This window comes from Megalopta genalis, chromosome 9 (assembly GCF_051020955.1).
Source record: "Megalopta genalis isolate 19385.01 chromosome 9, iyMegGena1_principal, whole genome shotgun sequence".
Taxonomy (NCBI): Eukaryota; Metazoa; Arthropoda; class Insecta; order Hymenoptera; family Halictidae; genus Megalopta; species Megalopta genalis.
Genome location: NC_135021.1, coordinates 18,550,476 through 18,572,900, shown reverse-complemented (window position 1 = coordinate 18,572,900; position 22,425 = coordinate 18,550,476). Strand labels below are relative to the sequence as shown.

Below are 22,425 nucleotides of genomic sequence, written 5' to 3'. Positions count from 1 at the left end.
AGTAAACACATTTTCAAATTTTCGACAGACGAGATGCTTTTGTATTTTGTAGAAACGTTAACAACGTCGATGTAAACGAGGAAAGTATATTTTTTTCTTTTACAAATAATTTAACAAAAATTATTAATCTAGTCTAGAATGAGATACAAACTCTGCCAATCGACGTGAAAACACTGTACAGTGTTTGCGTATAAACGATCCTTCTCGCGAGGACGCAGTATTTGTATGAACATGATTGCACATCGGCACAACTTAGCAAATCGAGAGAAAAGTACGATCAACGAATTAAGATAAACGAAACGTAATAGCTACAAGTACACTTGTTACAAACAATTTCTTAGCTACTAAAAGTATTAATGAAGAAGAACGGTTAATTACACGAAATCTTACATTACAGAGGATACCGTTAAAGCAATCGTTACAAATTCTTTATACCTTCGTACTCCTCTGAACGTAGAAATACAAAATTAGAATTGATGACATTCTTCCAGCGTAAAGGAGTCTTGCGCTCTTAATTAATTAAATGGTATGAGAATTGTATACTTTATGAGAAACTAACAAACGTGACGTAGAACAAAGTAAATAAACTAAAGGAACCACGTATCTTTCGAAAACTGCCTCGAACACTCTATATTCTAGTCTAACAGTCTTGTAAGAGAAACTATTAGGTGGCCAATAATGATCGCAATCAAGAGAGAGCTGCGCAAGAGAAAAAAGAGAAAACTATTTATACCGGACACACGGTTCTTCATGAACTTGAGTTTTCTAAATGACTAGAACATGAAGGGGATAATGAGAAAGATTCAAGCCTAAAATTCCAAATCAGGACGAATTCCAAGAAACCTCCACCGTCTAGATTTCGAACAATAAACACTTTCACATCCTACGATTTCTTATCGAAGCACTGATGAGATTCATATATTCGCACCACTACGTTCGCAATTCAATTATTCATCACATCGTTCAGTATGTGGTCGATCAGGACTCTTGGCAGTGGGGGATGCGAACCAGGATGAGATTTTCTGTGGCTGATCAGTCCAGGCTTCTGGGTGAACGCCTTGCCACAGATATCGCAGACATACGGTCTGATCCCAGTATGAATGAGCAAATGTTGTTTCAGAGCTGTTCGTCGGGCAAACGATTTGCTGCAGATGGTGCAAGTGTACGGCTTGTCACCAGTGTGGATCCGCATGTGGACCTTCAGTCGGCTGTTCCTCGAGAAAGTTTTCCCGCACTCCTCGCAGACAACGTTCTCCCTTTTCTCGTGCTGCCTGATCATATGTTCGTTCAGATTCTCCTGCGTAACCATCCGTCGTTTGCAAACCTGACACTCGTACTTGGCCTTGTAATGGGCGAACTTCTGATGAACGTACAACGAGTTGCTGTTCAGGCACGTCTTACCGCAGACGTCGCAGATCACCGGTTGTTCCTTGTGACTGAACCGGATGTGGTTGGTCAGGTCGCCCTTCACCTTGAACTTCTTGCCGCACGTCTCGCAAGAGAACTTGAAGTCGTCCGTGTGCTTCCTGGCAACGTGTATCTTCAGTTCATACTTATTCTTGTTCTTGTAGTCGCACTGGTTACAACAGAATAACTCCGGCAGGCCGTCCGGCGTGCAAGGCTTCGTCACACGGTGTTTCCGTTTGATGTGGGAATACAAAGACGACTTTTTCGTGGTCTTGAAGTTGCACTCGTTGCAGGAGAATATCTCGTTAAGGTCCTCCGCCTTGTGCTGACGCTTATGGTAGTACAACGTGCTTTTCTTAGCGCACTTGAAGTCGCAGAGATTGCACTGTTCCTCGGTAGGTTTCTTCGCCTGCTTCTTCGCCGCGCGAACGGTCACCCTGGGCTCCTCCTTGCACAGGACTTCCATGGGTGCACAGGGGACGACCATCGACTTCTGAGCGTCCTCTTTATAGTTTTGTAGACACACACCTTTCACGTTTTCCATCTCAAAGGATCCCTCGCCGTATTTCGCTTTCCTGGATCTCCTCGAGTCGGTCTCCTTCGGCTCAGCCTTCTGATGATTCCGCATCGCGTGAGAAGCTAACGTTCTACTCGTCTTGCACACGAAGTCGCAACAATCGCACTTGAAGCTCCCGGCTTCCGTATTTCGGCGCGTCGTCGTACGTTTCCTTAAATTCGGTTGACGACTGTTACTCTCGAATCCGCCGATGAGATTGCTAGTGTCTGGCGTGTCCTCCTTGGACGATGGTAATTTGTGCGTTTTTTGTACGTGAAGTTTGCACTCCGCTCGTTTTTCTACCTTCCTCGATTTCGGCCGAGCAGCCGGCTTCTTGTCGCTCAGGCCCTTCTTGCGAAGCCAAGAGTTCAGATTATGCGACATTCTGTGACGATTCAACATACTTCCTATCGGGAACTTCATCTGACATTTATTGCAGGCGTGAAAGTCGGCGCAATGGTTCTTCTCCAAATTGAACTTCCGATCGTTGCCGTGTCTGTCCTCGTTGCCCTCGAGTTTTAAGTTCGACAAAAATATCTCTTCGGATTTAATTGCACTTTGCGACGTGGACGTTAACGAATAATGCGGTACGCCGGTGGATTCGTCGTGGCGACCTTGTTGCACCGAAGCCGAGCCGTTCGCAGCGAAGAACCGACCGAACGTGTCCGTGCTTAGATCCTGGACGCGGCCTCGCTCTCTAAAACATAGGAAAGGGCAATTAATCTCGGAGAACGTAGTATTACGACCGGGTACATATGGGTTACTTACTCCAGGTCTAAAACGTCTTTATAGACATTTGAATTACATGTGTACAGATCGAGTTGGATGTCTGTATTTTTGTATACTGCACTTTAGTTTGTTAGGGCTTTTATTTCTTTTTTGTCTCGCGTATTGGTCAAAAGTCAGATTTTCCTACTCAGAGAAGTACAAATCGTGTAAAGAAAGAAAGACGTTATAATGAAATAACGACTGTGAAAAAAGAGTATGATCTAAATAAAAACATAAATAACTATCACTTATAATAATATCATCGTACGAAACATTAATCCGCAATGAAGAAATTAAGTACATGGTGTTCCGCACATTCTCTAAATGTAAAATACTGTGTTATTATATTCTACATCATACGTCTGCAAATATATCTTCATACGTATCGGTTCTCTTCACTGTACGAGTATTCATAAAATATATTTGTGGCATCTGTATCGATACAAGAAAATATATCGTTTGGAAAAGTTGCCATTTCGATAACACATTTCTCAGAATAACTGTGTCACTAATATTCTGAAAAGGCGCAACTGCGATAGTTACTCTTCGCTAACAAAACTTCTTCGATATCTGATTTCAACGTTAGATCACTATTACCAGACTGCGGAACTTTATACAATCGAATACTGTTTCGCATTATCTTCGATTCATTGGAATGCCTTATGAACAAGAAAACAGTACCCAACTTAATTTTCTAGTTTCCTACAAAAACATGGATTCACATAAAGCTGCGCAGCCCGATCACTATACAGCCAACAATAAATTAACACAAGCACAGTCCTAGACGTTGTAAATTGTCTCGAGGTCGTGAAAGAAAAACAAAGTACAATGCAATATGCACTTAAAATCTAATTATACGTAGTTCCTATGGAATATCCGTGTGGAACTCTGTTGCATCGTCTACTCCTGTCTCAATGACGCTTCTGTTCTTCCCAAGGGGTACAGGGGGTGAAGACAAATACGCATCGGGATGCTTCCTCCTGTGTTCGATCATGTAATACCTTCTTTTGAAGGATTGCCCGCACAGATCGCAAATATGCGGCCTCTCCGCCGAATGCGTGAGCAAATGCGTGTTCCTCATGTGCGAAGTGCGAAAGTTCTTTTTACAAATATGACAGGTGTACGGCTTGACACCGGTATGAGTGGTCATATGAGTGGCCAGGTACCTTTTCGAGGCGAACACTTTACCGCACTCCTTGCACTCGTACGTTCTACTGTGCTGTTTCATATGATTGTCCAGATTCTCCTGCGTCAGAAGTCTTTTATTGCAAACAGTGCAGTGGAACTTGTACTCGTTCAAATGAGCCACTTTCCGGTGTTTGTACAAAGAGTAGTTGCTGGTGTAAAATTTTCCGCAGACGTCGCACATGTGCTGCGACGTGCCGTGCGTGCCGACGTGGAACTTCAAGTCCCATTCCATCTTGAAACGCTTGCCGCAATGCTCGCAGGCGAACTTGTAGTCGTCGGTGTGTCGCCTGATGTGGTGGGATTTCAAGTTGTTCTTCGTCTTGGTTCGATAGTCGCATTTGTCGCAGCAATGCAGCAGGCTGGAGTCCACGTCCTGGTGAACGAGTCTGTGGGCCTTCAAGTCACACTTGTACTTGAACGTTTTGTTGCAGGTAGCACACTTGAAGGGCCGATGGAAGCTGTGCTTGCTGGTGATGTGACGAAGAATTTTGCTTTTCTGCTCGAACACCGTTTGGCAGATGTCACAGGTGTAGGAGCCGTCGTGGAGCTTCTTGTAAAGGTCTTTCTGCTGATCGGGGCTTTCGTTGTTCTGTAAATCGTCCAAGCTGTTGCTCTTCGTCGTTCTGTTGTTCCTCATGTTTAATATTGGCTTGCGACCGACGGAGACTTTCCGAATCTTCTCTTTGATAGTCGCTTCCTTCTCGTTCGGCTCTGCTGTACATTTACTACTATCGCGTTTACGGCTTTTCGAAGCTCGAAATGTCATCCTCCTTTGATGAATATTTGAAATTTTACGTGGTGCTTTTAGTTCACTAACTCGGTCGTCAAGGATGCGTTTATTCCTCCGAGTTAAGTGTTGCGCTGATTTCCTAAAACATGATTGAAATGTGTTAGCAAATTATAAATTCATTTATGTCGGTCTAGGTACCGTTGTACCTGTTTGTCAGTACACTGACAAATGCACCGAAATGTTACAAGGAGTTACAAAATGTATAATAATTTTCCTTTAATTTGTAGCACCTGTACATATAGCATGAAAATTGATTTTATAACTGTTTACAGTAACTAAATTATTCTGTTTGTAATGAGACAAGCGACGCTAATATTTTAAGAAGCAATTAATGTAAATTAATAAGAAATAAAAACTGAAATAGATTGAATCGTCCAAAAAATAATTATAATTATTCATATCTATTCTGCACAATTGTATTTATTGATCAAAAATATTGCACAAAATTATGAAACTGTAGAGGCAATGATATTCCAATTCCATAATAATAGTCCATAAAAAATAATCTGTCGCAGAATAAGCTTCGTGCAAAACTGTATCTCTACTGAGAGAATTATAGACACAGTTTGTGCATGTAATATAATAATATTAACAAATGCGACAAAACTTATGCTGCGTGTGAAATTTGAGAGCCGGTTAACAATTTTGAATAAACTGCTTAGGAAATATCAAAGGAGAATGTCTTTTGATGATGTACAAAAATATTTGGCCATGTTTATCAATAGATTTTTATAGAAACAATTTGAAAGAATAGTTTTAAACATAGCAAATGATTAATATAGGTTCACATTCCTTATAAACCTATAATATATTGGACAATAAATATTATCTTTTTTACTGAATAATAATCTCCGCACATTCTTACAATAATTACAATATTTTGCTTCAACTGAAAGACAATTTTCTTCTTAATCACTACATATGTACAAACAGCATTAGTCAAACATAAATAACATTCCCAAATTCGTAGAATATTAAACATACTCCTCTGTATACTAGAAATATATTTGACATTAGAACTACCAAACTTAAATGATACAAGTCGCTATGATAATAACATTTTTATAATTTCAAATGAAAAAAATCAAAAGAGGACTATTTTGCCCCGTCAACTGGTTTTAGTGTTAAAACAAATCCCTTTATATCCTACGCACATGTTCACGTAAATGAACTAGGAAACAAAATTGAACTTATATAATTGACTAGATAAAGCTTTTGGTTGCAGAAGGTATAGTGAAGGACTTAACGCAAAAACTTAATTTACAACAATCATTGTCAAGGTTAAATTGTGGATATTATGACTTTCGCACGATCACCTTAGTATAATATATCTCCGTAAAAACTTAAATCACTAAGAAACACCGTAGAACGTTTCACAAACGCAAGCAGCATACTTCAACTTTCTATCCACTTAGTAGTATTTATCGTATCGGTAGTCTTTACTTAAAACTATTCATGCGTCGTCCATTTTAACGTTTTTCGTGACACTGTGGATAATGTTAGTTATGGACACAGAGGGCAACGATTCCGTGGCATCGGGATGCTTCTTCTTCCAATGCACGCAAAGAGCCGGTCGTTGGGTGAAGCTTTGTCCGCAAATCGTGCAGACGTAGGGTCTGACGCCCGAATGCGTCAAAAGATGAACTTTCCTGCTCGTAGCACTGGCGAAGGTTTTCTGACAGATGTGACACGAAAATGATTTCTCGCCTGAGTGCGTCCTTATATGCTTTCTCAGGCCGGACTTACGGGTAAGTCCGAGCCCGCATTCCTCACAGATGAACTTCCGGCCATGCTGTTGTATATGGCTGTCCAAGTTCTTCTGGCTCTGGAGTTTCTTCTTGCACATCGGGCATGGGAACTTCGCGTCTTTCACAGTGTGATTGTAATTCTTGTGAAAGTAGAGGGATATCTTGTTTGGCACTTTGGCGCCGCACACGTCGCAGATGCACGGTTCGCCGTCGTGTGTCACCACATGCTTCATGTAATCGGCTCTTATGCGAAATCTTCGGTCACACTTTTGACATGAGAATGGGAACGTGTTATTGTGCTTGCGCATTACATGAACCTGTAATGGAAATTGTAAAAATAAATATGAGACTGTTGTCTAGAAAATATCAGTTTACATTGATAACGACTACCAACGCCTTCCGTATGTATACAATTTTTCAGGAATGTTACAGATCTCTCTCGGAAGACAAACATTTCTAAAAATATACTGCGTGTCGCTAATAATTTCTTAGCATTTCAGAAACTGTTTCTCACGAAGTCGGACTTGCAGAATATCTTCTCAAGCAGTAACGCAGTTGAATTGAAATGAACTAAGTTGTGCGAAAACTTGTTAACCAATCGGTCCTTAGCGTGAGGAAAGTTGCTTAGATAATTTCCTGAGATGAAGGAAAGTTGCAAAAGTGTAACGCAACCAATCAAATGGACCAATATAATGACAATGAAAGTGATTACAAGGTCATGGTGTCCTAGGTCACTGAATTCGTCCTGGTATATATATAGTGTCATATTATATGGAGATTATAATATATTATATAGATACATATATGTATATTGTCATAGATATAGAATATTGTCATATAAATATTATATAGTTATATTATATACTATTGATGTTATCATATTGGCCCTTTTGAACGGTTTCATTCCACTTTGGCAACTTTCCTTCGTTGTTCATGTTAACAGTATCACTGTACATGTATATAAAACATCAAGAATAAACGGACTTACCCGCAAGTAAGAGAAGTGGACCGTCACGAAGTCGCAATATTGACAATTGTGCAAGGGCGCATCTCCGTGAATGGTCAGTTTATGTTTCGACAGTGCTCTTTTATGTTTATACTTCTTCAAGCATGTGTCGCACTGGTAGTCTTTGAAATTGTGCCGTAAAAGGTGTTTCTTATAATTTCGTTCGAAGACCGTAGTCTTGCAGATATCACAGTAGATTTTCTCGAGCTCCAACGTCTCTTCGTATCGTTTTTTTTCTTTACGTCTCAGCTTCGCCTTCTCCGACCTCTTTGCAGCGTTCTTCGATTGTCTTGTTAATGAAGTTGACAGCGACGTTCTGACTAGAACTCTTCGTATCGTCTCTTTTCGCTTCGCTCTCTGCAACCTAAACAACCGGAAGTATATTTAAAATCCATCGGCATCAAACGAAAACCGTTTCTTCTTCTTTGTCGAAAAGAAAACATCATAATACGTGAACGTTCTAAACGAAACGGATTGTGCTGATGCGTTTACTATCGAATCAAGTACTTACGACTAATAACGCTAATTATTCAAAATAGACGATTAATTGAAAATTAAGGTAAATGTGTTTTTCTTGTTATTTTAAATATTTCCACTACTGTGTTAATTTCTCTTATGCTATCCGAATGAGTAATGTAATTTTTCTCTGCTAGAGTTAATGAAAGATAAAAGCTTTTGTTTATTAACGATATAAAGCAGCTAACGGCTTTAATGCGGTTTTAATAGCTAATACGATGATGTCATTTATGGTCTCTGTACGTACATGTTCACTGCTCTATTCGCAAAAAGATACAAAAGTGTTGCCTTCGAAAACATCGACCTGGAAAACCCAAACCTGACATTATAATTCTGATAAATCGTGCTACTTCGAGTTTAGAGTACTTACATTGGATTTAGAGGCACCGCGACGAAGAAATGTGAAAACTGATGAAAACACTAATCTCACAAAATCAGCACTTTGTGTAACATCTTAAAGTTAGAATTTCCCATTGTAATGAAACATGTTTTATTTCGCTTCTTATAATGTAATTTTCTTCAAAACAATATATAATAAACGTCAACACTTTGTTGCTTCAAATTCAGACTTCGCACTTACACACTAATTCATTTCACACTGTTGAAACAATTATGGCAGGATTTAATATGGGCGGGAGTCTTAGAACATGTTACATATGACATAAATTAACAAACGATTGTGCGACTGATTAAAATGTTCTTTAAATTAACACGAATTTTCAATGGATTATTTTCGAGACGTTTGCGGTCATAAATTGATATTCGAGAAACTAACGTACGCTGAATAATTTAAATTGGACCATAACGAGATGTCGGGAATTAAATATAGTGCGTCCGAAAAATAGAAGCTCGATTTTGTCATTTTCAAGGCTAAATAATTAACGAAGGTGTTAGCAGTTGCAAATTATGGGTATGATCTTCAACACGTTATTTACGTTGCTTTGTTGATGGTAAGAAAAGGGCAGCCGTCTGTCTTCGTTATCTGATTCCGGATTTTCGTAAAGGAACCTTCGTGTCGGAACACCACGTCACACTTTTCGCACTTAAACTTTCACAAGCGATGCTGCATCAATTTGCAGAGCTGGATTTGTTTACAGAAGCGCTATTTGCAAACAGGATATTTATATGACATGCATTTCCCATTCCTCTTCACGTGATTGTTGCTCCTTTTAGTTTATATTTAATGGTTCTGCCGTCTCGTGTTAGCCGAGCTCGCCTCTCATTGGTCAGTGTTTCCGTTAATAACTTGTAAACAAAGTCGCGGATTGCATTTACGCTGAGGAAAAAGTTGCTTGAAATGCCCTCAAGAACCGGAAGTACCATAATTCTACAGCGTGTCCCAAAAATGTCTCGCAATACGGAAATGTGGGGTAGCTGAAGTCATTCTAAGTAACTTTTTCCTTTGCGAAAACGCGATCCGCGGCTTTGTTTATGAGTTATTAACGGAAAACAGTGACCAATGAAAGGCGAGCGCGCGAAGTCCGAGAGCCCGCAGCACGTGGCTTTGGCAGAAGGTCAGGACGGACTCGAGCCGCGTTCGAAGCACTGAACAAGTCCCGGAGCGTGAACTTCCCGGATTTTGTTTACCACGTAACAGTGATATTTTTAAGAAAAACGCTGTTCACCTTTACTTTAGGATGTCCGAAGAATATTTACCAATTTTTCGGAGCCGAAATTTGGCATTCAATTTTGATTCATCTAGTTCCTCCATTTCATTATAGGTCTGGAAACAGGAGATTCGCTTTCAACATTGATCGCATATCATTTTCTGTTTCACTTGAATTCTGTTCACTGACAAAAAGTAACATTTGTCGTCGCTTGGTGCCGTTTGCAGTTCGTCATCCCTCGTCCTAAAAATAAGACAACAGGTTCGTCAATTCTATGGTTGATCGGTGTCCATGTAACATTTATGAAAAATAAAATTTTACAATGCCTTCTTTCAATGCGGAATGTTATAATGTACATTCTTGTAATGGACGTAGAATTTTGTTCACGTTTCTTAAAATATTAATTGCATTTTGACTACATGAAATAAAACCAGATTTTGTTTAGTTCGTGCATACTTTTGTGCAAAATTAGCGAGAGAAAATGACCGACGAAATTGTACCGTGTCCTAAATTAGTATTTTCCTTAGTAGTCGCGGTAGTAAGAGAATACTACATTAGAAAGTATTAGTTATGGTTACCCATGATCGACAATATGCTTGTTCTTAACAACATAGTGCGCAAGAACTAAAGTGTTCGTTTCAATATTGTATATGTATACATATATTTCTTTCTTCAAATTTACAGGTGATATAAACTTTCTTCGTAAGAATATGAATATTTATATTACATTTCGATATTATTCTTATATTTGTATATTTATATATATATATAATATATGTAAAAGCTATTCTTTCGCAGATCGATGTTCGAATTATTGATTCTCCTGTACCATCGAACCGTAATATAATATTTAACTATCACCAATTCACTTTAAACATCACAATTTTCTAATTCTATCTGTTGCCGATCTCTTTTCGTAGAATCCTTAAATGAAAAACACTATTATTATGCTTCAACAAACATGCTTTTGCTGTGGTAGAGGCAAACAAAAGCAACAAACGTAAAATATTTCGTTTCCAGAAGAGTAGAATCAAAATAAATTGTACTCGCTCAAGCTCAAGCTGTTTTCATTGCGAGTCCCAGATAAATCATGGTCGTTACAATGAGTTAGAGACCTTGAGAGAACGATTGATTTTTCAACGATAGTCATTAAACCGGTAAAGTAAATTAAATGGAAGACTTAAAAAGAAAACGATATGAAACGTTACTTTGTTACATCACAATTGTTGGAAATTTTCATATATGCTATTTAGTGATCGTCATGCGAAATCTCTAATTTTGAAGGAAATTATACATATTTACAAAAAATTTACTTTACAAGTCAGCGGTGCTAAATCGAAGATTACCATGGTATTGACTCTTGTCCCGTTCTTTTCTCTTACAAAATGTCACGGTTATCAGATTTCGAGAATACTGAATTTACAAATATTAAAATTTGCAGAACTTTCTTTTAGCAACGTTCAGAGTTCGCTCGATTACGAATCAGGACAACAATTCGATGAAAAATTAACGACTGTGTTTCCGACAAAATAATCTTTCTTGTATTTCTATATAAACTCTGTCGCCTTTATTTGCTAACAGAAATATGTACGCTCGTGAATCGGCAAAATAAAACAAATAAAACTGATCTCGTAAACTCGATACAGAGCTTTTTAAACAAAAAAAGAAAAAATTGCATCATAAAATATCAAAAACGTCAACTAAGTTTACAAACATTATTCATCGTATTCGTAATCGAAAAAACAAAAGCTTACGTGTCACTCTAATCAACGTACCTTGATCTCGCGTGACTGCGCGTGCACAACAAAAGAAAAACAATAGAACGCGTTCTCTAAACTGGTTCGAAAAATATAACATTTCCGTGCGACACTAAGAGATCGTGACACTTTTGACGCACAAATGAACCCAGCATAACAGCGGAATCCTGATCGAAGCGAATGGGCCTCCTTGCTCCTTGACGATGGTAACCGTATCACGTTGAAAAGACTATACAAAAGTAACTCGCGGTACACTGTCGTTCTCATCGGTTACTTGCTGCTCTTATTCACAATGATCTTGTCCTGTACGCCGTGAAGCAGATTGGTAATCTTAATGGGCGGAGGGGCCGGGTGCACGCCGGGATGCTTCCTCCGATGCAACATCATCGGCGACCTCTGTGTAAAGCTCTGTCCGCAGATGTCGCAGACGTACGGTCGTTCGCCGACGTGCGTCAGCAGATGAATCTTCTGGGAGCTGAGGCAGCCGAACGTTTTCCCGCAGATCGCGCACAGATAAGACTTCTCCCCGGAATGGGTCCTAAGGTGCTTGGTCAAACCGTACTTAGTCTTAGACTCCATGCCGCACTGTTCACACACATACTTGATCTTGTGCAGCTCCATGTGGCTGTCCAGGTTCTTCTGTGTCTTGAACTTCTTCTTGCACGTCTGGCACTGGAACTTCTTCACCTTCGTCTTGTGCTTGTAATACTTGTGAAAGTACAGGGAACTTTTGCTCGGGTACGAGGACCCGCAGATGTCGCAGACACAGGACTCCGTGTCGTGGTCCTTCACGTGAGTCGTATAGTCCGACTGCACCTTGAACATCTTGCCGCACTGCTCGCACTTGTAATTGTAGTCCTCGGTGTGCTTGCGGATATAGTGGATCTTCAGGTAAGGCTTGGTGCGCGCCTTGAAGTCGCAGAGGCTGCACGTGTGCCACGTGACCGGCTCGTCGTGGATTTCCATGTGCCGGGCCAGATGGGCGCTGGTCTTGAAGCCTTTCGTGCAGATGGCGCACTTGTGAGGCCTCGAGTTGCTGTGCTTGTACATGTGCCTGGTGTGTTTACTCTTGCGGTCGAACGAGGCGTAACAGATCTCGCAGGTGTGCTTCTTCTTAGGCGGCTCCTCGCTCGACGCTTTCTTCCTCTGCTCCTCCTGCTTTTTCCTGAAGTCCAACGGCGTGTCGTCCAAGTCCTCGGACTGGTCGCCGCTGTCCTTGCCCTTCTCCGACGATTCAGGGGACTGCGAGGATTGCGTCGGCCTTGTCGTTGCCGCCACCGCCACCGACGCCGCCTCCCCCTCCCCCTTTGTCACAGAAGAAGCGTTCGACCCCTCGCCGGGCGGTCCTGGCTCTTTCATCATGAACATGCTCAACGAGGTCGGTATCCGAAAGTAATTTTCTTCGAGTTTTACTATCAGAAAAGTCGGAGCGAGTGGGTCTAGCGCATTGTACCTAAAAAATCATAAAGCTAGTCAGTTCGGTGTGGTCGTGGAATGCCGGCTAATATATGGGGTTTTTGTTTTTGCTAACAGCACACGAGCATGCACCGGTGTGAGTCGAGCAACAATTTGGCCAGTCTTTTGGTACACACCAGGTCTTTTACTACGGACGTACAGGGTGCTAAAGTTTTTACCCTGAATTTATTTCCAACAGAAGACTATTGTCAGTTGGTGAGGAATGAAATGATATGATCGACTGCGGTGTTACTTATGGCTAAGTTTATGCTATTGTTCATAGTCGAAATATGATAGAAGCAATGTAACAGTAATAATCGTCGTTGGATCAACTCGTTTGTATTTGCCACTTATTAATGATAACATTTCGAAATGTATACAATGTCCGAAAAATGTCTCGCAATCCGAAAGTAGGGGATTCCTGAGGTCATTTGAAACAACTTTTTCTTTAGCGAAAATGCAATCCGCGGCTTTGTTTACGAGTTATTAACGAAAAACAGTGACCAATCAGAGGCGAGATCGTTTGGCGCGAGACGGCCGAGCCAATGAGCGGAACCGGGCTCCGCGCACTCGTTGGCTGAGCCGCTGCGCGCCAGGCAAGCTCGCCTCTTATTGGTCAGTGTTTTTCGTTAATAACTCGTAAACGAAGCCTCGGAGAACATTTTCGCAAAGGAGAAAGTTGCTTCAAATGACCTCGGGAATCTCCCATTTCCGGATTGCGAGACATTTTCGGGACACCCTGTATATCTATTTACGTAAGAGTATTGTTTCGATATTCATACGCATGCAGTATTGTACAAACGTGTAAACTATATTATTGTAAAATTTCAAACGTAAGCACAGTTTGTTAAGGCTAGCGATTGATATTTGTAGTTACGATACTGAAGGATTAAATCGTTTTACAGAAATTGAAACAATATATTCTTTACACCATTGTCTAAAAATTTAGATGATATATATGAGATTTTCGAGTTACTATCAGAATACTGTTGAACTACTGGAATAAATACATTGTCAAAATATAAATTTTTGGAAACAGTGTGTAGACTTATATAAAAGCATAATAAGGTATAACGAACTTTAGATCATATCAAATAGTATTTAACTTTACGTAATATTTGACTAGATTTCATAACTTTCGATAAACAAATATTTTTACAATGTACTGTTTAATGATCTATCTATTAGTAATATCTCGTGTAGTATTATTAATTGTTTTCCAAATAATATTTGTGTTAACGATACAGGCACTCTTTGTAAAAAAATTATTAATATTACATTTAACATTATATCTGAAATTCGATACACAATATTCAAGTTCTAATGCAATCACTAAGTGTCAAATAATTTTCAACCATGTTAAAAAATTTAATTTCGAAAAATTAGGTCTTATTGCTGGTTATTATCAATTCTTTGAACAATCGGTATTTACATTAATCAGAAATAACGATGCTATCAAACATGTCCTTTCTTCAATCTCTAATTTTCAAATCACCTGCAATGTTCCTACAAATTTAGAGCAATAAAAAATTGTGTTTTATAAACAATAGAAAAATGACTGTTTCTACTGTTTTATAAACAGTAGAAAATGAATAATTGTTTTAGTGTCCTACGTATCTTTTCCAACGAAAAAGATAATAATTCAATTTTTATCAGATAATAATTCAAACGTCGACCAATTGAATTAGATGGAGCAATCCTGGAGAGTAAACCATTTTCTTAGCTTACCTTTATCTTCAACGCGGATCAGGTATACGAGAAACGTGCATACAATTAACTTTCATACGCTCCTCGAGGTGAAATTGTTTTCATTTCATTTATTTTATTTTCATATTTCTTTTCATTTTCATTCATTAAATTATTTCATTATTTTTCAGGTCGTATGAAAATTAAAAAATAATATACTAGGAAACGATGTACCATTCAGAAGATGCTCTGTCTAATCAATTTGGTCAAGATTTGAATGGAAAGTTTCTTTATAGACACGTGAAAAGATCAATTACTCTTCAGAAATATTCTCAAAATTCATTTCAACTTTCCATTAGAGCTCCGCCAATATATTATACATATATACACGTGTTTATCAAACAAATATTGAAGTTACAATTTTCATGGAACCTGTGAGAAAAACAGTTCTTAGGAAAATATTCCATATCTTTCTCATCAATGTGCATCCACATTTATGGAGTACAAATAATTCTTAAAGTATCTAGTCAAAAACACATTTCTGAAAATATTCTCTGTCACAGTGGTGCGGAATGGTAGCTTTTGTTTCAATTGTTCTCTATTTTGTCAAATTTTTAATACAACATTTAAACAAATGACATATTAAAGGAAAAATGGCTTTATCTGAAATTTTCTTATTGAAATAAATTCCTCATTTGGAAGCACTAATGACGTGACGCTTTAGTACACAAAATTACTATTCTACATCCTCTAGAGACATCACAAAAAAAATGTGTCTTTAAGACCGAACTTCGAATGCCATTTGTACTTCAACAACGTGGCCGACAACTGATGAAACAAATATGCGTAGAATATTTATCTGAACACTATTTTGTACAGGAGTTTCATAAAAATCGGTTTGCACAACGATCTTCTACCTAATCATCCTTTTCAGGAACAGGCAACGAGTTCATAGACCGGTCGCAATTTAGAACCGAGCACTTGCTGATCTGTCCGCTCTGCAGTTTTCGCAAGAAGTTCCTGGCCAGTTCGGTGACTTGCGGGGGTGCGGACTCGGACGCTGGCAGGGGTCCTGGATGCTGTTTCCTGCGTCTGAGCAGACTGGACCGTTGAGTGAAGTCATCCTTGCAAATGTCACACACGTCAACACACGTGTTGATAATAGTTGCTGGTGCAGTAGAAGTCTCTGCGACAGAGTACACAGTTGTAAACCTTGGCAGGGCCATGTTCGACGCGTTTGTGCCAGAGCAGCTCCTTGGATCCGCGACACTCGTCGCCGCACTCTCCACAGGTGAAGTTCGTCTCGTGGCGCATCAGATGCTTGTCCAGACTGTCTTGGCGCACAAGTGACACTGGTATTTAATTTGTCTGGCTTGCTTCTCGTGCTTCCACTCATGGCCCTTCACGTCTTTCACCTTTTTACCGCAGAACCGACAGACCTGTAAAGTCGAGTTGTGGCACCTTTTGATGTGCTGGATCAGGTCGTTCTTGATGATGAAAACGAGCCTGGTGTCATGCACTGTGTGAACGAGCAGGATGTATCTCTTCAGGCTGGGCTGCCTCTTGTACTTCACTTGACAAATGCTACACTCGAAGAAATAATCCGGCCGATGTATCACCTTGTGTTGCTCCAGTTCCATCCGCGAATAACAAACAGGTCTTGCAGATGTCGCACTTGTACATCTTGTTGGGATTGCGATGCAGGTTGCTCACGTACACCTCCAACCTCGTCACGTCCTTGAATTGCTTCTCGCAGAAGGGACAAGTGGTGCGGACTGTGTGTAGAACTCCTCGCTAGCCCTTGAAGCGTTATTAATCGCAAGGTTCTCCTCCTCAGTTCTCTTAATACCTTTGCTATTTTGCAGGATACCGGAATCTTTGGGCTTCTTAGACTCTGTATATTATACCGGTGCATTGTGTACAGCCTGTGTCTGTCCCTGTTCAAGATGAACCGGTGAGCTTTGCTTCAGAGATACTGTTTCCCAGCTTATCGATGGACTCGTTGACAAGCCAGGCATTGGTGACTGCTGTTGGAAGTCTACTTTTTGTTGCGATGCAATTGGTACACACATGTCTGAAACAAGGATAAGGCATGTCAGTGAAGTATTACTTCCTTTGATTCGGTGATCCGAATATCGTGTCTCTATAAAGAAGAATTTGTTGGTTTTAGAGTTCGTTCAAAAACAGGACAACACAAGATATTCCTGCGGAACCGTTTATAAACATCATGGACGTAGTTTGGAACTATGATTTAACCTAAGTCTTGGAATATACTGAAATCGTAACTTACTTTAGAACGCCCCCCCCCCCCCCTCCACTCTCAGCCTGTAAATGAAATTATACAAAGTGAAATCTTTCGTTTTCGAGATACGAGAGACACGCACATTCTTCTTGTATAGTACATTATTTAATGTAGTTCAACAATGATCTCGCGAGAATTACAGCTGAATACTTAACAATAGAAATATCAATACATATGATACATGAGAACTAATGAATGTTAATTTACGAACCAAAAATCGATATTTCCATTAATTGAAGAGCCCAAAAAACATTTGGAAGTAAATCGAAGTTATGATCTTTATACGATAATAAATCCGGAAGTCTTGTACTCTCCTTTTTTATAACCGACACGCACGCATTCGCCATGCAAACTGCAATTTGAAGAAGAATCTCTTCACCTTCTTTTATAAATTCTTTGCTCTTCATAATTTTGAAATAGATAAAAAATTATTATTATTATTATTATTATTATTATCAATTTAAGTATCGATAACAGAACAGCGAAATGATAAAAAATAAAATATCGTATTAGCTGAAGAAAAAATTTACACAACTATTCTAACAGCCTAGTATGTATAATCGTAGCACAACAGACAGTTGTCCTTGGCGGACACTTAAACCTATGCGAATGGTTTACTGTATTATCGTAAAAAAAAATTCCGATTCTCGAATAACGAACTCAAGCCAATACATTCATTCGTCTAAATCGATTTTCGAAATGATCAAACAGCTCGAATATCTCTCTCACTATGTACACACACAGTTTGTTCTCGAGCATCACCCTTTTGCAGATCAAATTCGCCGCAAATGACATTCTCATGGAAAATTACTCTTTCGTATAAGATATAGGATTAACAAGTACATATCTCGGTCGTTCTAGACCTATTTAATGAAAAATATAACTCTTTCGATTTTACTTAATTGTACAGAAACAGTCGCAGTGTGCTATACACAGGTACAGTTTTGCTTTACATAACAAAAACTATATATATAAAAAAAAAAGAAAGAAAAACATATGCACAAAGAAATTTGGTCTACAAAAGAATCGATATTATATACAAACGAGTGAACATGGATCGCGTATTTTGCGACTTATTACGTATTACTTATTCTTAAAATACAGCTTATCATTGTAACACATTTTCTCTTCTAAACACAGATCCCATAAAGAGAGAGAGAGAGAGAGGACTCAACGACGCATTGAACATCTAACGAGTATTCCCAAACGACACGTGCACTCTCACTAATTGTTCTGTAAAATTCTTTGAACCATCTCGGCGATTATGGAAGCCGAACGACCGTGTCGCGGCGTCGGATGGGTCTTCCTGTGGTTGATGAAGCAGGTCCTCTTCTCGAAGTCCGTGTTGCAGACGTCGCAATGATAAGGTCCCATGCCGGCATGCGTGAGCACGTGCCGATAGAAGCTGTTTCTATATTTGTAACTCTTCTCGCAGATGGTGCAGCACATGGCGGGCTTGTGTTTCGCGTACTTGTGCAGCGCCAGGCTGCAGGCCTTGGAGAACACGCGCTTGCACTTGTCGCATTCGAAGACCTTCTTCTTGTGCGTCCGCAGATGGTTCTCGAATTCGTTGCGGAACCGGAACTTATTGGCGCAAAGTTGGCAAGAGAACTTGTACACGCGGACAGGATTCTTCATGTGACTCTTGTCGATGTGAAGGGACATGTCGCTCTTCAGCTTGAAACGTTTGCCGCAGTGATCGCAGACGAACTTCGGCTCTATGGTGCTGTGCACGCGGATCTGATGCTGCCTGAGCCCGAACATCCGCTTGAACCTCTGCTGGCAGAACGGACAGCCAACGGGCGTCTTGGTCTTGTGCGTCTTCATGTGCTCCTTGTACGCTCTCTTCGACATGAAGGCGTCGTGACAGTGGAGGCAACGGTACGGCTTCTCGTGAACCCTGCGCACGTGCGTGTCCAACGATTGCTGCGTGTCGTAGACGATCTGGCAGATCCGACACATGTTCCGGACGTCCAGCATCACGTCTTCCTGGTTCGCCGGCCTCTTGGTCCTGTTCTCGCCGGCCTTACCCTGTTGTTTGCTCCTGATCTTGCGCGACGAATTCCGCATCAGTGTCGGCTCCGGTCTGATCGGCACGAAAACCTGCCTGACCTCGTAGCACTCGCTACCGTACACGTCCTTGCACGGGATCAGCACGCTTTTGATTATGTTCAAGCCCGTCTCGTCTTTGCTCTCGACAGGCACCAGCTTGTGCTTGATCTTTTTCGTCACCGGGTCCCTCACCGGCACCAAAACCGACTTCAGCTGTACGTCCAGATTTTCTACCGCGCTGACCACGTCGGCGGCTCCGTTCAACAACGGATCCTTGACGTCTTCGTTCGGCGACGATCGCTCCTCTTTGGCTACGCACGACGACGGCATCGAACCGTATTTCGTTTCACCTAGATACAAATTAGCATTAACGTCGGCTCCCATCGTTCCCGCCTTCGCTTCGTTACCATCGATCTGAACGCATTTTCGGTACCTCGGGAATCGTCTTTATCTGAATCTGGGCTTTTACATCGACCGTCCGCATCCTGATCCATGTCTGGAACCCCGGAACATACTATAAAAAGTGGTTGAGCTGGGCTCTCAGTATCGTCCGCGCTCGCTGACATCCTGAAACACCCATTCATTTAGTCAGTCGCAAGAAAGGATTCACACGCCAGGTTAAACGAATAGCAAAACAATGATCTCGGTAGGTTCGTCGGCGTTAACACACCCTTAGATTTTTCATTGATATCTTGTTCGTCTGTTTACAGTGACCTGACTGACCGACGCAGCTAACACAGTTAGAGAGAGAAGAAGGCAAAGTGTTTTGCGGCGAAAGTCAAGAGAGAGAGACTTGGAAAAAGTCGTCGAATTCCATAGAAAAGGTATCGAGTCGTTTGTGAAGATTCTACCGAAGTAGGAGAGCTTTGTCCAGATGTTAATATAAATGCACAGTCAAACGTTACTTACATCGATGCACAGCTTCGGGATTGGTCAATGGATCGGTTCAAAGGATTTTTTACATTGTTTTACTAATCGACTTGGAAACTCGTGAAGCTCGATCTAACTAGTCTTCAAACACATTTTCACGGTTTCTTCTGTACAGCTCGTTCGACATTTATTGTACATACGTGTGAAGTGTAATTGTTTATTTAATTACATGGCGGTCTATACATTGGCGTTCAATTTTTGTACGTATCTTCGACGGTCGAATGGGAAAAAGCGGTGTGCAGTAATATGTCTCCCTTACTGACGCGAATATTGTTCCGGGAAATGGACGATTTGGGAAGAGAGGGGATACGATTGTCCGAGCCTCGTGACTCGCTTTTTTATGCTTATCGATTGTCAACAACTATAAAAACGAGCTGCAAGGCTCGAATAATCGTATCTCCTCTTCCAAAATTGTTCATTTTTCTGCGTAATTTCGGCGTCAATTAGGGAGACATTGCTGTACTGTAATGTCTCCCTAACTGACGCTCAGATTGTGCAGAAAATTGGACAATTCTTATAGTTGTTCTTGTGGTTGTTAACGGACGTTCTTATAGTTGTTAATTAATTCGTAACTATAAAAACGAACCCATCTTCCGAAATTGTCCATTTCTGTGCACAATCTTCGCGTCAATTAGGGAGACATTGCTTATACCTCGTTGCGTCACTTACAGAGATCAGAGTTTCGACGCGCCTCCGTTTTCATTTCACGGCAAATAAAATAGAAAAGAATCCGGCGAAATATAAACAAAGCGCACGATGTGTACCGAATTATAAACAATATCTATAAACAGAGATACCTCGCAACGAGACTTTGATCATTCTTACACACGTAATTCAATGGAAGAAACGGACAGATCTCGCTATAAGAATCACATACAAAACACGCTTTGGCCCAAGCCTACATTCGAATTACACGTTAAACGCTATAAAACACTCGACAGTTCTCTTTCATATAACATGCTTGTCTATGATGTAACACAGTGTTCTTCAACCCAGTTTCTGTCCAACAGGTCAACTCACTCCTTCTCCACGTCTACGTTATTCTTACGTCTGCTGAGCAGCAGAGGAGGCGGCGGGGGATGATCACCGGGGTGTTTCTTGCGGTGCGCCATCATGCTGCTCCTCTGAGTAAAACTATGACCGCAGAGATCGCAGACGTACGGCCTCTCGCCGGTGTGAGTGATCTTGTGGATTCTGAGGGAGACCGACCTGTGGAATGCCTTCTGGCAAATCTTGCACTGATACGGCCGTTCGCCGGTGTGCTTCCTCATGTGCAGCAGCAGGGAATAATTCGTAGCGAACTCCTTGCCGCACTCGGCGCAAAGGAAACTCTGCTCGTTGCAACGATGATTCGCGAGCCCTTCCTCGGAGGTGAAGCAACGTTTGCAGGTGCGGCACTTGTAATCCCTGGTCTTCTTCTTCTTGATCCCGTGAGCGATTCGCTTGTGCGCCACCAGGTACAATTTCTGAGGGTAGCGGTTCCCGCACAGCTGACAGACGTACTTCGTCGCCGTCGCCGCGACGTTCGCCTTCGGCTCCTCCGAGTCGCTGGCGACGCCCTCCTTCGCGCGGTCGCGGATGCACACGGGATCCACGTTGCTGTGCACGCGGATTTGATGAGCCCTCATCCCGGATATCCGTTTGTACTTCAGGTGGCAGAACGGGCACTTCATGTAGGTGTCCTTCTCGTGGATCTTCGCGTGCTTCTCGAGGTCCTCCTGCTTCGCGTAACTGTAATGGCACTTCTTGCAGCGGAACGGCTGCTTGTGCTCCCGCCGCACGTGCTTGTCCATCTGCTGCTCGCTCTTGAAGCTCTTCTGGCAGATCGGACAGGTGGTCCGCAGGTTCGCCAGGATCAAGTCGACCTCCTCCTTCGGCTCAACGGTCTCCGCTGTCTCAGGTACCTCGAGTTTCTCTGTCACATTGATCTCCTCTTTCTTCTTGCCGGATCCATCCTCCGACTGTTTAACGGAACTAATTTCTTCTTTGTTCGTTTTAGACCGTTTGGACTTCGGCTCCTTGGCGGGCGCCGCCGTCTTGGCTCGCCTTTTCGGCAAATTCGGCTCCGGCGCGATGGGAACCACCACTTTCTTGATATCGTAAGCCAACGTACCGTCCTTCTCCCAGATCGGTATCAGGATGCTCTTGATTATCTTCATGCCCGACTCGTGCAGGACCTCCGTCGGCACCAACACGTTCTGGATGTTCTTCGTTCGCGGATCCCTGACCGGCACTAGAAACGTCGGCACTGGATTCTTGCTTGGATCGGTCTTCGCGGACTCGTCGGTGACCTTGGCCGGCGCGAAATCGCTGACAGTCCGGTTCGAGAGCGAACGATCGCTCGGGTCGTCCGGGTAAAAGTCGTCGTCGCTCAGAATACATTCCTCTTCCTTGATGTCGGAGATCGGCGGCGTCTTCGCCGTGATCGGGTTCTGATCTTGGTCCAGAAGAGGCGGCGGCCCGCTACATTCTACAAAAAGCGGTTGCGCTGGGTACTGTACGACGGTTTCCGCGGTCGTCGACATCCTGAAACACCCATTCATTTAGTCAGTCGCAAGAAAGGATCCGTGCTGTTCAAGAAAAGATTAATGAACCGGCGCTAAATTGACAAGATCGATGGGCGGAACCGCTCTCGCGTTGTTAGACGCTTTTATTTT

General features: G+C 41.6%; 5 protein-coding genes across 9 annotated transcripts in view; all 5 read right to left on the bottom strand.

Annotated features, from left to right (window-relative positions):
* The window catches only part of LOC117224805 (uncharacterized), an 82,608-nt gene that overhangs the window by 13,371 nt on the left and 46,812 nt on the right, over window positions 1–22,425 (bottom strand). The window contains exon 5 of one of the 5 annotated variants that reach the window (XM_076524607.1): window positions 67–2,660. The exons of 2 other annotated variants lie outside the window; for them this stretch is intronic. In XM_076524607.1, coding sequence (XP_076380722.1) covers window positions 944–2,660 — 1,717 coding nt within the window. In that variant the 3' untranslated portion in view covers window positions 67–943. Of the gene's footprint in view, window positions 1–66; window positions 2,661–2,813; window positions 4,789–19,911; window positions 22,295–22,425 lie in introns of those variants that run through there. 2 more of the 5 variants (XM_076524616.1, XM_076524612.1) reach the window with 2 other exon arrangements.
* On the bottom strand, window positions 5,112–9,731 carry LOC117224839 (zinc finger Y-chromosomal protein 1). Its single transcript, XM_033478013.2, has 4 exons — window positions 8,350–9,731; window positions 8,227–8,283; window positions 7,446–7,827; window positions 5,112–6,774 (listed from the first exon to the last, which is right to left on the bottom strand). Coding segments are annotated over exons 1-4 (1,053 nt in total). The 5' UTR covers window positions 8,352–9,731; the 3' UTR covers window positions 5,112–6,162.
* Window positions 10,219–15,541, bottom strand: LOC117224837 (uncharacterized). The gene is made up of 2 exons (XM_033478010.2): window positions 15,402–15,541; window positions 10,219–12,796 (listed from the first exon to the last, which is right to left on the bottom strand). Exons 1-2 carry the CDS (start codon window positions 15,407–15,409, stop codon window positions 11,614–11,616), a joined length of 1,191 nt encoding a protein of 396 aa, XP_033333901.1. The 5' UTR covers window positions 15,410–15,541; the 3' UTR covers window positions 10,219–11,613.
* Window positions 15,657–16,417, bottom strand: LOC143260040 (uncharacterized). The gene has a single exon (XM_076524651.1). The coding sequence runs from the start codon at window positions 16,122–16,124 to the stop codon at window positions 15,798–15,800; it is 327 nt and encodes a 108-aa protein (XP_076380766.1). The 5' UTR covers window positions 16,125–16,417; the 3' UTR covers window positions 15,657–15,797.
* On the bottom strand, window positions 16,870–19,369 carry LOC117224836 (zinc finger and BTB domain-containing protein 41). Its single transcript, XM_033478008.2, has one exon. It carries the CDS (start codon window positions 19,220–19,222, stop codon window positions 18,011–18,013), a length of 1,212 nt encoding a protein of 403 aa, XP_033333899.2. The 5' UTR covers window positions 19,223–19,369; the 3' UTR covers window positions 16,870–18,010.